The 12046-nt window shown below is 39.3% G+C and overlaps 1 protein-coding gene across 7 annotated transcripts in view; it reads left to right on the top strand.

Moving 5' to 3' along the window:
* The window catches only part of NTNG1 (netrin G1), a 146380-nt gene extending 144395 nt beyond the window's left edge, over nucleotides 1-1985 (top strand). For all 7 annotated transcript variants that reach the window (XM_079313807.1, XM_079313808.1, XM_079313804.1 and 4 more), the window contains one exon: nucleotides 1082-1985. In XM_079313807.1, the coding sequence (XP_079169933.1) occupies nucleotides 1082-1311 (230 nt within the window). In that variant the 3' untranslated portion in view covers nucleotides 1312-1985. The remainder of the gene's footprint in view (nucleotides 1-1081) is intronic.
* The last annotated feature ends 10061 nt before the right edge of the window (nucleotides 1986-12046 follow it).

The following is a 12046-nucleotide window of genomic DNA, read 5'->3' as shown; positions in this document are numbered from 1 at the left end:
CATTTAGGGTATTTTGAGGCTAAGGTATACATAAATATCATATGATGTTGAGTCTCCTTCTTTACCAAATAATCTTTTCCCTAATTCTCTGAGATAAAATTTTACTGTTACCTTCTACCTAATCATAGATGCAAGTCCTTTACTAAAATTGCCTCTCTGTGGAAGGCAGAGCTGTAATCCAGCACCTATCATATCAGTGATATCATCTGAAATAAAACACAGATTGACACATTTAATTAGCATGTTGCTCATACCTCTGCATTTTCACCCATGAAATATTTGAATTGATATTAAGCAATACAAAGTAAAGCTGTCAACTTTTCAAATAATATATTATTATGCAGGACTAAAAGTTTTGCCTGTATTATTTTCTCTTAACTCCCTTGTCAAATCTGATTTCTGAAGTTATTATCAGGCTACAATATCTAAGATAGCTTTAAGATGCCATACACCAAAGTAGCAAATCTAATTCGGATGAAATATTTGATTTATAATGGAAATAACATTATCTTTTATTTCCAGATGTCTGTACCATGTAATCCCCATCCAACAGCATGCTGAATTTCCTGCCTGTGCTTGCCTTATCTTTTTTGCATAATTTTTTTCAGATCATTAATACATCCAGTTCTTGATTATAAAACCTTACCCTCTCATGCACATCTTTTTGCTTCCACAAAGCCATATTGCATTTTTAACCACTGTTCACAGTTTCCAAAAGCTCTAGATACATCTCCCCTTTCAAATAGCATACACCACCTACAATTTCAGTTCAGTAATAACTATAAAGATGCAGACATTAGCACAAGGCATGTATTAATATTCTTATTATTTCATTATTAAATAGTCCTTCATATAAAATTAATCGATACCGTACAGTGGTGTTAAGTGAATTAGATGGTTTTCCAAGAATACGGCCTTAAGGGAGAGAAAAAAAAAAAAAATTGAAAAAGCACAGCCCCTTTTCATATGTCTCAGGAAGAGGAGGGAGGTGGAGCTTCAACTGTGGTTTCAGTGCATTTCTGCTGTAGATGAACTGACATTTATTCTGTGCTCTGTCCCCTCCTTCCCCACTATCTTGCAGCGAACGTGTGTGACAACGAGCTGCTGCACTGCCAGAACGGGGGAACGTGCATCAACAACGTGCGCTGCCAGTGCCCGCCGGCCTACACGGGCATCCTGTGCGAGAAGCTGCGCTGCGAGCGCGACCCGGGCGGCTGCAGCCACAGCTCGGGCCAGGGGCTGGCGGCCCTGGGGCCCGGCCTGCTGCTGCTGCCCGGCCTGCTCACGGCCTGGGAGCTCTGCAGCTGCTGAGAACATGGGGCCTGCCCTGCTCATGGCCTGGGCGCTCTGCAGCTGCTGAGGCCATGGGGCCATGGGGCCTGGGCTGCTGCTGCTGCCCGGCCTGCTCATGGCCTGGGAGCTCTGCAGCTGCTGAGGCCATGGGGCCTGCCCTGCTCACAGCCTGGGAGCTCTGCAGCTGCTGAGGCCATGGGGCCTGCCCTGCTCACGGCCTGGGAGCTCTGCAGCTGCTGAGGCCTTGGGGCCATGGGGCCTGCCCTGCTCACAGCCTGGGAGCTCTGCAGCTGCTGAGGCCATGGGGCCTGCCCTGCTCATGGCCTGGGCGCTCTGCAGCTGCTGAGGCCATGGGACCTGCCCTGCTCATGGCCTGGGAGCTCTGCAGCTGCTGAGGCCATGGGGCCTGCCCTGCTCATGGCCTGGGAGCTCTGCAGCTGCTGAGGCCATGGGGCCTGCCCTGCTCATGGCCTGGGAGCTCTGCAGCTGCTGAGGCCCTGCCCGGCCGCACCACACACAGACTGCACACCGCACTGGGCCACAGGGAACAGGACACAACCCAGGCTGCACCACTGGAATCCCAAAGGGAAGAAAGAATAACCATTACCCATATGAACTAGGAAGGCCGAACTGAACCAAGCCATATCACAGTCACGGACAGGGCTGCGAGCCCGGCTGCTCGCCTGTGAGTGGTGGCAGCGGCCTGTTGTGTCAGATGGCGCGGCGCTGGCGGCAGCACTGACCCGGCCCCACAGTCCCAGCAGCATCCGCTGCCGTTCTCTGTGCGCTGCCCAAGCTCCCGGCGCGGGGACTGACCAAACCACGGCATTCTTTGCTGTCAGTGCATTGTGGGTATAAGGAAATCTGTAAAAGCTGCCATATTGGCCTGCTTCAGCCCCCAGATCCTTCCCAACCTGTGCTTTAGTGAACGTTGCTCTGTAACCCTTGTTGGTTGAAAGATTTCTTTGTCTGATGTTAGTGATGCACATGTGTAACAGCCCCCTCAATAAAACTCAAGCCAGTCATATCCTTGTATACCTTAGCAGCACTGCATCAGTAAGATGCTGTGTTCACCTACTGTACAAGAGTGGCTATAGGACAAAAAGTGTATTTATCCTTTTGTATTCAAATGAAGTTATTTTTCTTGAAATAATGTACAATGTAGATTTTTTGTATTATTGCCTATTTGTGTTACCAGACAATTTATTAATGTATTTAATTCTAATCAGGTAAGAGAAAACTATTACTTTTTATTTAGTCCTTTTCTTTTTCCTTTCATTTAATTGTGCAGAGATTTCTCTGTATGGGCAACGTGCTGGCATCAAAGAATATCAGTTTACATATATAACAAGTGTAATAAGATTCCACCAAAGGACATTATAAATGTTTTCTTGTTGCTTTAACACTGGAAGATTTCAAAGAATAAAAATTCCTGCATAAACAGTTCCAGGATGACGTATTGCTATTTCTTAAGTCCCTTTTAGAAAACAAACAAACAAAAGTAGTTTATGGTTTTACCATTCAGTATCTGGAAGAAATCCAGATTCAGAAGTGGAAATTACATCATAACGATCTAACCTGGCTTTAATTTTACTGCTGTCACATTGCAAATTTAAAATGTTAAGGGCATCATTTGCTTGAAGATTTCATCAAATCCCAACCTTGAAAAAGGCATGAAAAGCTGAATAGATCTCATCTTTGTTCTCTCAATTAATCACACGTGTTATTCCAAAACTAAATTGCAAGGTATCATAGAAGCTGGTCTTTAATTTGTACCTTATTTGTGAATTCTGGCAATAAACATATAGAGGCACAGCTTACATTATTTCTCCAAAAGCTTCATTTAAAAGATATGTTTATATATGTACTAGTCTGCTTAAGAAACTGCAAAAACAGCAGCAATCACAAAAAAAGCACCAAGATTTAACTTTTAATAAAGTCAGATTTAATATTTAGAAGGACTGTCAAAATATACAGCAGCGAGTAGATAAAAAGTGCTGCTCCAGCAAATAAAGTTTGTTTCAAGTATCACCCAAGATGTAATAAATTCTTGTTACTGCCTTTTATTAGGCCAATTACTGAGTGTGACAGAAAAGAATAGCAAGACTAGAGAGGCAAGCCAAAACCACAGCAGTGTTTCAAAGTCCTGGGAAAAAAAAAAAAACAAAACTAAAGGTAGCAGGAGTCTGTGAATTCATTTCCTGGAAATTTTTATCATAATCGTTATAAATATTTTACCAACATAATAGCCTAGTGTGGAAAACAATTAATCAGCAAAATAAAAATTCCTGAGAGAAATTAATTCTACCTGGCTGCCTCTCTCAGATGGTGAACCGCAGAATTTAGGGCACTGCTTTCTTGGAGAACCTCTTTCTGCTGAGGAAGCAAGTTTTGCAGGACAGTACCCAGCCTCCAGAAGTGGGTAGGGAAACCAGGTCTTCATTTCTAAAAAGAAATAGGATTCTAAATGAGTACTATGAAGATGCTGATGACATCAAGCTGCTGCCTCTTCAGGCTGTCGCCCTGACCCTCCATCATGTAGAAAGTTTGCTGTTCACACTTGCACTCGTTTGTGGGCTAAATGAGATAAGGCAGAGAGAAATGAAGTGCTTTGCTGGTTGCCAGCCCTGGCCTACATGAGATTGTAGATATATTTTAGCAGTATGTTCATGAAATAAACAGAAGAGCAGACTCAATGAGGAATATAAATGCTAATACAGGTGACATACAGAACTGGAGACTACCTACCTAAAATTAAGTGAATTTCTGATATTAAAATGGGGAATTAAAATTTTCTTATATTACCACAGACCAATTCAGATTGTGTAATTATTGCAAAAGAAGTGCTCCAATTGTGATTATAAACTCAAGGCTTTGTGAAAATGCTAAGTAAGCATGTGATGCTCATTTGGTTAACAGGGGTTCTGCCAGCAGTGCTGAAGTGTAATGAATATAAGATCACAATCACCTCAGCTAAATTTCAATTCCATATACTTGGGATCTTCTATACCAGAGCAGAGTGTATGGCTTTCCACATATTTAGCTACCATTTTGTTCCTGTTATCCTCCCTCACCTATCAATAGAATTACAATTTCATGCATTCAGTGGAAAGTCTTTTTATCAGTCGTGCTTTTCTTCAGTTTCATTATTTTTCCCTGTAAACTCCACAGAACTTTAATAGAACACAGAATTAAGTGAAAATTTGAGTTTAAGTTTCTGCTACTGTATTCCAAGTATATTCCTAAAATTATGCCTGCATATTTGAGAGAGATTTACAGCACTCAGCATTACTTTACCTTCAATTTTTTACTTAACTCGGTGTAAAATGAAGGCAGAACTTGTTCCCCATTTCAGAAGCTGTGGAGAAGAGCAGATTCCTTTTCCTGAGCATGCAGTAGGATCTCTCCATGATAAGATGCAGTCGCAGCATCTGCTTTATTTTTCACCAGAAAATATAGACCCCCTCCAACATATTGACATTTCTTGGAAGGGGTATCCTCTCCCTGTGAATGCCTGTAAAATAACAACACATTCATGATGCTGAAAAAGACCAACCCAATCCCTAGCCTAGGATTTTGCTTCTATATCAAAACACAGCAAAAGAAACCTACAATGGAATTACCATTTGCTGTCTGATACTTCTTTCCTGGAAGGTTTCTCATCCAAGAACTGACCAGGCTTTAAATTGCTTAGTTGCCAGATTACAGTTCAATGACCCTAAAACGAGCATTCGTCATAGATTTATTCAGTTATATTAGTTCAGCTGCTTTGCTCAATCAGTCAGTCCTAGTCAACTGGCTATTCCTGTGTTTGTACCTAGAGAATTGGTTCTGATCCAGGATCCACAAGTGTTTAACACTTGAAAATGGGGCAGCTTTAAGGTGCTGCTCCCTGACAAGAGAACTGCAGAAATTTCCACTTCACGCCAGCCATCTTTCTCACAGGGAATTTAAGAGAGGCACCTGTCTCTGTGCTACCTAATTGTTTCAAAAATAAACTATCCAAATGGAAAAAAAATCTAGTCAGATGTAAATTGACCCCAGATATTGCCCTCAAAAATAATTGATCTAGTATTTTATCATGACAGAGCCACAGGTGAGAAGTTATTTCATGTAGTGAACAGAACAAAAAAATAATGTGCAAAAGACTCCTCAAATTTAGAAAGAGCTCCTCTGCTTACATATAATTTTAAACACCTTTCTCATAACTCCAAGATGCATGGGGGATTTGTTATAACCTCATTGGGATTCTAGGTTTATTAAACCATTGAATTAACTAGATTCATCCATGCGTGCAGTTTATTCACCTGTGAGAAATGTAAGTAATATTTTTCATAGAATATGCAAGACCAGATTTGCAGGCAACCTTCAGCCTAACATTTGTGTTTGTCCTTGCAAAAGCAAAGTTACAGATGTAAATATAAAGACATAATCAATTCATTCCCAAGAAAACTGTAAGTTTAATTATTTATGGCTGCAAACATTTATCCACTACAATGCAGATCTAGTATTAGAAATTTTGTATTAACCAACAGTATCTTTCCCATCCTCACACAGTATCAAAAAGAAGAGGATATAAGTGCATGCAAAATAAACAAGTGGAGAGGCAGCATTTTGCACCATATGGTGCATTTCATTTAATGAAATGAAAGTTCATCACCAGAACAGTATGTTCACCAAGACACCATTTTGCCATAACATGCAACAGATAAAATTCCAGTGCAAAGCATATGTTTCCCTTTATTGTTTTTCTGGCCATCATTATCTATACAGACACAATCATACAATAAAATACTGCTTGAGACTTTTTACAGCCTCAAATAGTAAAGGAAGAGTAACTTATGCACTTGAGACCTAAACAGAATGTAAAGGCTTCAGGCTTGTATTTCTGCAGACATTGCTATCCTGTGCTCCTCTCTGAGGAGGGCTGGGGTAAGATCACACCATGGAATGCAGAGCATGGGACTCCCTCAGCAGGCAGAGAAGCAAAGCCAGCCCAGCTAGAGACCCCCAGATGTGTGAGCCCTGCATGGCAGCAGGGACACATCTCACACAGGGACATGCCAGGCATCACTCCCCCATCAGAGACACACATCTGTGTTTGCACATGTGCTTGTTCCCCTTCCAAGGCACCTCCTGAGCACACAGTGCTGCCCAGTGGAGCTGCTGGGCACATCTTCAATTCTACTGTTGTCACTGGAAATACTTCTTGTACTGGAAACAAACTGTTACTGAGGAACTGAAGTAATAGCAGTGTTTTCTGGGAAAAGAGGGTCAGAGGTGGGTTCTGGGGCTATGCTTGGCAGTGCAGAGAAAATGGGACTGGTTTGGAATGAATATTTTCCATTTCCATTTCTCAAATAGTGTAACTGTCACTCAAGTAGTCTGTGCAAGTATTTGGGATATCCAAGAACAGATAAGCAAATTATAATGTTTATATATATGAACATGATTTCTCATGAATGAACAAAAAAAGAAAAAATTCTCTGATTTCTGATTCAGCTCCACGGAACTAATGGATTTTTAAAATAAATTTTTCTGGGTAGAACATCTATTGTTTTGAGATTAACACATTCTCTGCATTCAGAAGTGTAACACCTTTCCTCTACAAACACCAAGAACACCTGATGAGATGTAGCTCATTCAGGGCCTTACTCTGACAGTTTGTGTAAAGCATATTCTAAGTTCCCTGGTTTTAAGAAGCCTTGATCTAGCTGATGCTTTCACATCTCTCAGTGGCTGTATTCAATGTTACCTGAACAGATAAATGAAAACATTTCAAGCATTGTACATCAACTGGGAAGATGTTTCACTTTGCACCTTCAAATAATTGTAGATGCAGAATTAGTGGCTGCTGTCTATATTAGTTGTTTGCAATTGACAGTACCAAGAAATCTCCTTCAAAGGCTTGGGTCTTTGACTGGATTCTGCAAACACATTGAATGAAAAAATGTATTTGCTTGTTATAACTAAATAAATACAAGCCTAAGTCATTCTTAAAAGATTCTAATGATACTCAAAGTCAAAGCACTTCCATTTATCACAAGTGAGATACTTCAAAAACCCTCAAAGATACAATAGGGCTAGACTTTTATTCTCTGCAGTCTATAAATGTTCAGATGTTTTAGGTATCTCTTAGCAGAGATGAAGAAAGTGATTTTGAGAGGTAAATGAAGTTGCCTGAAACAACACAAGATGCAGTTGGCAAAGTCAAGGAACAAATTCACCACACTCAAGTTTCAGAGCACATTGAATATGAACAAGTAACTATTCTTACTTAATTCTTTCTTTGCTTTATTAAGGGTTATGAATACCAAGGTCACAAAGAAGAGAGTACTGGTATTTTAATGAGAATAAACATGTAGTGGTTGATAAATTAATGGTAAAAATCATGGTTGTAACTATCATGATATATCATAAATTTTTTTCCTATAACTTAATATTAGCCATCTTAACTGCAGGAGAATTTCATGTATTTGCAAAAATGCACTAATAAATTTAGACAAGTACTAAAATAAATTATTTTATTGTTTACTTGTTGCTGGTTTTACTGACCTTATGCATAGTAAATGTATTACATTCTTCTTTCAAAACAGACCTGCTAAATACATGCCCAGCTCAAAGCTATGCATGCCAAAAACCAGTAAGCTAAAATATAACAACAGTCACATTTATAAGTTGATATTTGCTCATCTAATAGCACTAAAAAGCATTCACAGGAAATAGGATTCAAATATTAAAACAAAGTCTTCAGCTTTACAATGTGGAAATTTAAAATGTTAAACACAGAGACAAATGTTTGGAGCCCACACAGCAGAAACTGGAGATGCAGACCAATAAAATCAAGATGAAATAGAACTAAAAATGTTGTTGTTACTACCAATCAGACACAAAGCTCAATCCAAACAGAAGTGTATATGGAAGGTAATGGAATCCAGAGGGAAACAAAGCAAAAAGAAAAAAAGTCTAATGTTATTGACTTACAATATTCTAAGTCTTGATAAAAGACTTAAAATGAGGAAAATCCAACACCAGGAAAAGAAAGAGAACATAAGTCATGCCCAGACTAAAAATATGCCAGATCTCAGAAGAAAGCCAGTCTAGCTATTACTTGACCATTGTAATCGCTGATTTGGAAATTACAGGACTTGAGACTCACACAGAGGACAGTCTTCACCTGAGGATTTCCCCTTCTGTCCAGGTGATGCACTGCTCACTCACCTGCTGGAAGAGCCCAGGCCCTCAGCAGCACCTCTGCTTTGTCTGTGCTCCAGCTGTGCACTTTGCACATCCAGATGTTCATGAAGCTTTTCCCCACATCACAGGCCTGGCTCAGGCCACAGCACAGTAAATGCAGTGCAGGGAGAATCCCCTTGCCAGGATCTGTGTCCTGCCAGCAGTTACATTTGCTCTTTGCTGCACATCTCTGAAATCTCTAAAAGTAATTTTTATGAGGACATAGAAAATTAAATGTGTTCAGAAGAGAATATTTTCCCATCTGCAGTCACCACATACAACAAGGGACTGAGGGGCCCTGGATGCACTGACTCATTTGATGTCTTGTTAACAGCTCTTCCCTCTAATTACTGTTGCTTGGAAAGATGGGAGAACTGGCATGTAGAACACCTTGGTAGTTACATTTATTACACTGCTTTATTTTGCTATACTCCAGCTTGCTTTCTTCCCTCTTGTCAGAGTTTTTTCCATGCCATCATAAATTATTTTTTCTTACTTTGCTCTGCTGATCTCCCACAGGCACTAAGTAGGTGGATTGGTACCTATGAATTAGTCTTGGCAGTGCTCTTTTGCCTTCCCAGATCTGGTAGAGGCACAACGACTTTTACAATTTGCTCACTGAGTAGGATGTAAGGAACGATGACTAAACTATGTAGATGGAGTGCTGAACAATTTTTTGACAGTTTTCTCATTTACTGACAATATCTAACATCAGAATATCTCCCAGACTGTACTGAGGTTAGCCTCATGACATTACTGCAAAGCAGGGAAGCATGTTATTTCCATTTTATTCATAAGGACTGAAGCTTGAAGATGCTGAGACTTACAAACTCAATTACAGAAAAAGAGATTAATTCTGACACCTCGTCCACCGCAATAAGTACTGAGACCTACAGTTCCCTACTCCATCCAAATTACCCACATCTGAAGTTAAATAGTCTCCCATCTGCATGTATTTGCCACCCACTTACCTCAGACTATCCCATCCAAGTCTATTTTACATTACACCTCCCAAAACATTGGAGTTTCAGTGTTGTGATATTTAACTCACACATGTGATTTTGCTGGTTTGGTTTTTTTCTCTTTGGCACTTCAGTTCAAGGCTAGAAGGAAACCACAACTACTGTTTTGTGAAGGGATGTCATATACAAGTCAAATTAATTGGGAGCATTTTAACACTGATAAATTAGAAGACATGCATATAGAAAGAGTGGCAGTAGAGCACTACAATTCTCTTCCAAACTAAACAGATTATTATGGGGTTTCTTTTCCCCCTCCGTGTCTGATTTTTATTTAACTGGGTATATTAGAGCTCACATAATAATAATATTATGATTTGATAAATACATATAATAACTTTTATGGCTTGAAATAACTATATAGCTTAGGCATTTAATTTCTTCTAAAAATGTTTAGGTACTGACCCAATTAGATTTTGATACATAGATATTTCTTGCTTACTGGAAATCTGGTAGCAGAAAGACCCTACATTTTGAATAGACTCATAAATATATATTGAATTTAATTTTTTAATACACAAAATCCATTTTCCTATTGTTTAGTTGGCTTGCTGACTGCTTGAGAGAAATATTTTCTCTAAATATTTTTGTTTTGTACAACTAATTAGTCCATAAATCAATACATTGTAATATGGCAGAGATTACCCTCAAGCCAATAGAGAACAACTGATTGAATGTACTTACTTTCTTCGTAATTCAGCTAGCTCCAATGTCTCTGTATTTTCTTCTGCTGCTTTGAGACATTGTCTTGCCACTCTTTTCTCTCTTCCTATTCTTCAAAGGTACGTTATTTAGCCAATAAGCATTATTTGTATTAAACACCAGATTTTCCCTGTTTTGAACTGAGCACAGTGAGCTGACAAAGTACATAAATAAATAACTAGCTAATCACAGAGTAATCAGTTTGATTCTGTAGTAGGAATTTTAACATGCTTTCCATTTTCACATTACTAGGGCCATTTACTGATAATAAAATTGTGCCAACTCTTAAGCGAAAAAATGTCTCTAAAAGAGGAGAGACAAAAAATTCAAATATAAAATTCCCATAATAGAAGTCAAAGACTGAATTGGAAGTCAGTTCAGAATGGAAACCATATTTTAAAAATTAAGTATAAGCCCATGCTGAATTTGGAGCTTGTACTTTAATAACACCAAAGTCCTCTTTAGTGTATTGTTTTCTTCCTATCTCTAATGCAAACTTTATTTTCCTCAAATGGCTTATGATGGCTAGGAAGAGGTAGGATCACTCTGAGACACATCACCTGTGAGCTGTATCCTCTTTGCCATCCAGCCTGCTACAACTTGAAAAATTAAAACCCAAAAACCAGAGGGACAGAGAAGCAGAGACAGGCACAGCTCTGTCATTACTTCTGGAGTTCTGAGTGGTAATTCTTGTGTGACAATTAGTCAGCAGCCTTGGTACAGCTGCTAATGGAGATGTGCATGCTGATAACAAAAGCTATCAGTGGATTTTTCCTCAGCTGTCAATCTTAGCAAAGGAAGCCAAGGGGAAGTGAAATGGAGATGAGCTAACCCTGCACATCTCAAAACCAGGCCTCAGAGAAGGAGGAAATACACTTACAAAACACTCTGAAAAAGCACAGAACTTCAGTGTAAATGGTGCATCTATTCTGTGAACAATTAGGTTTCATTCTCCAAGGAGTGACCAGTTTGCATTTGTTAACAGCCTGTTCCAGAATCTATTAAATGCAAAGGAAAGCCTCACCTTGATTTCAACAAAACATAATCAGGTTTTAAATTAGATTGAAAAATAATTTCAGGAAAAGAAAAAGTAATCCCTTAGGCATTATCTCTCTGATCCTACTATAATCTGCAGCATTTGTACAGCTCCATGTACTATTTATTGTGCATTATTCTATTGCAGCACTTAAATTATTCTCATTTGAATGTTTCCACAGGCCCAGCAGTTCTGGTGACAAATGTCTTAATTTAAGATGCTGGTCTGCATGGCAGGAACCATTTCTATCCAACAGAGAAAGGAACTCCCTAGCTGAAGCTGTTTTCACCAACAATTTGTTTGCCAGCAGCATGTTTTCCTGTTTAATCCGTGTTAACATTTTGTTCAGAGTTATCCTAGCTGGCATGTATTCTATCTGATAAACATCTCCTCTTCTCCCTCACAGAAACATTATTTATTTATGACATTATTGTTACAGACAGCTAAACAGCCAAGAGGGAAACACATTTGCTTTTCTACAAATACCTGCATATGCCATTAAAACTGCATCATTTTTCTTACAGAAACATTTAAAATTGGGTAAAAGGCTTCCTGGGATGTCTTTGGTATCCACTGAGAGCAAGGAACAGGGATAGACATGTAGCAGTACAAAATCAGCACAGGTTCAGGAGAACACAATCAAAATAATGGCATTTCAGGTTGTTAGTCTGATATATGAAACCTTCTCCTTTCCAGCCCAATTTGTCATGACTCCACGACTAAGTGAACTAAATGGACTTGAGATAAAATGATTCAAATC

Source organism: Erithacus rubecula, assembly GCF_903797595.1.
Source record: "Erithacus rubecula genome assembly, chromosome: 10".
Lineage (NCBI taxonomy): Eukaryota > Metazoa > Chordata > Aves > Passeriformes > Muscicapidae > Erithacus > Erithacus rubecula.
This window is presented reverse-complemented; position numbering and strand designations above follow the sequence as displayed.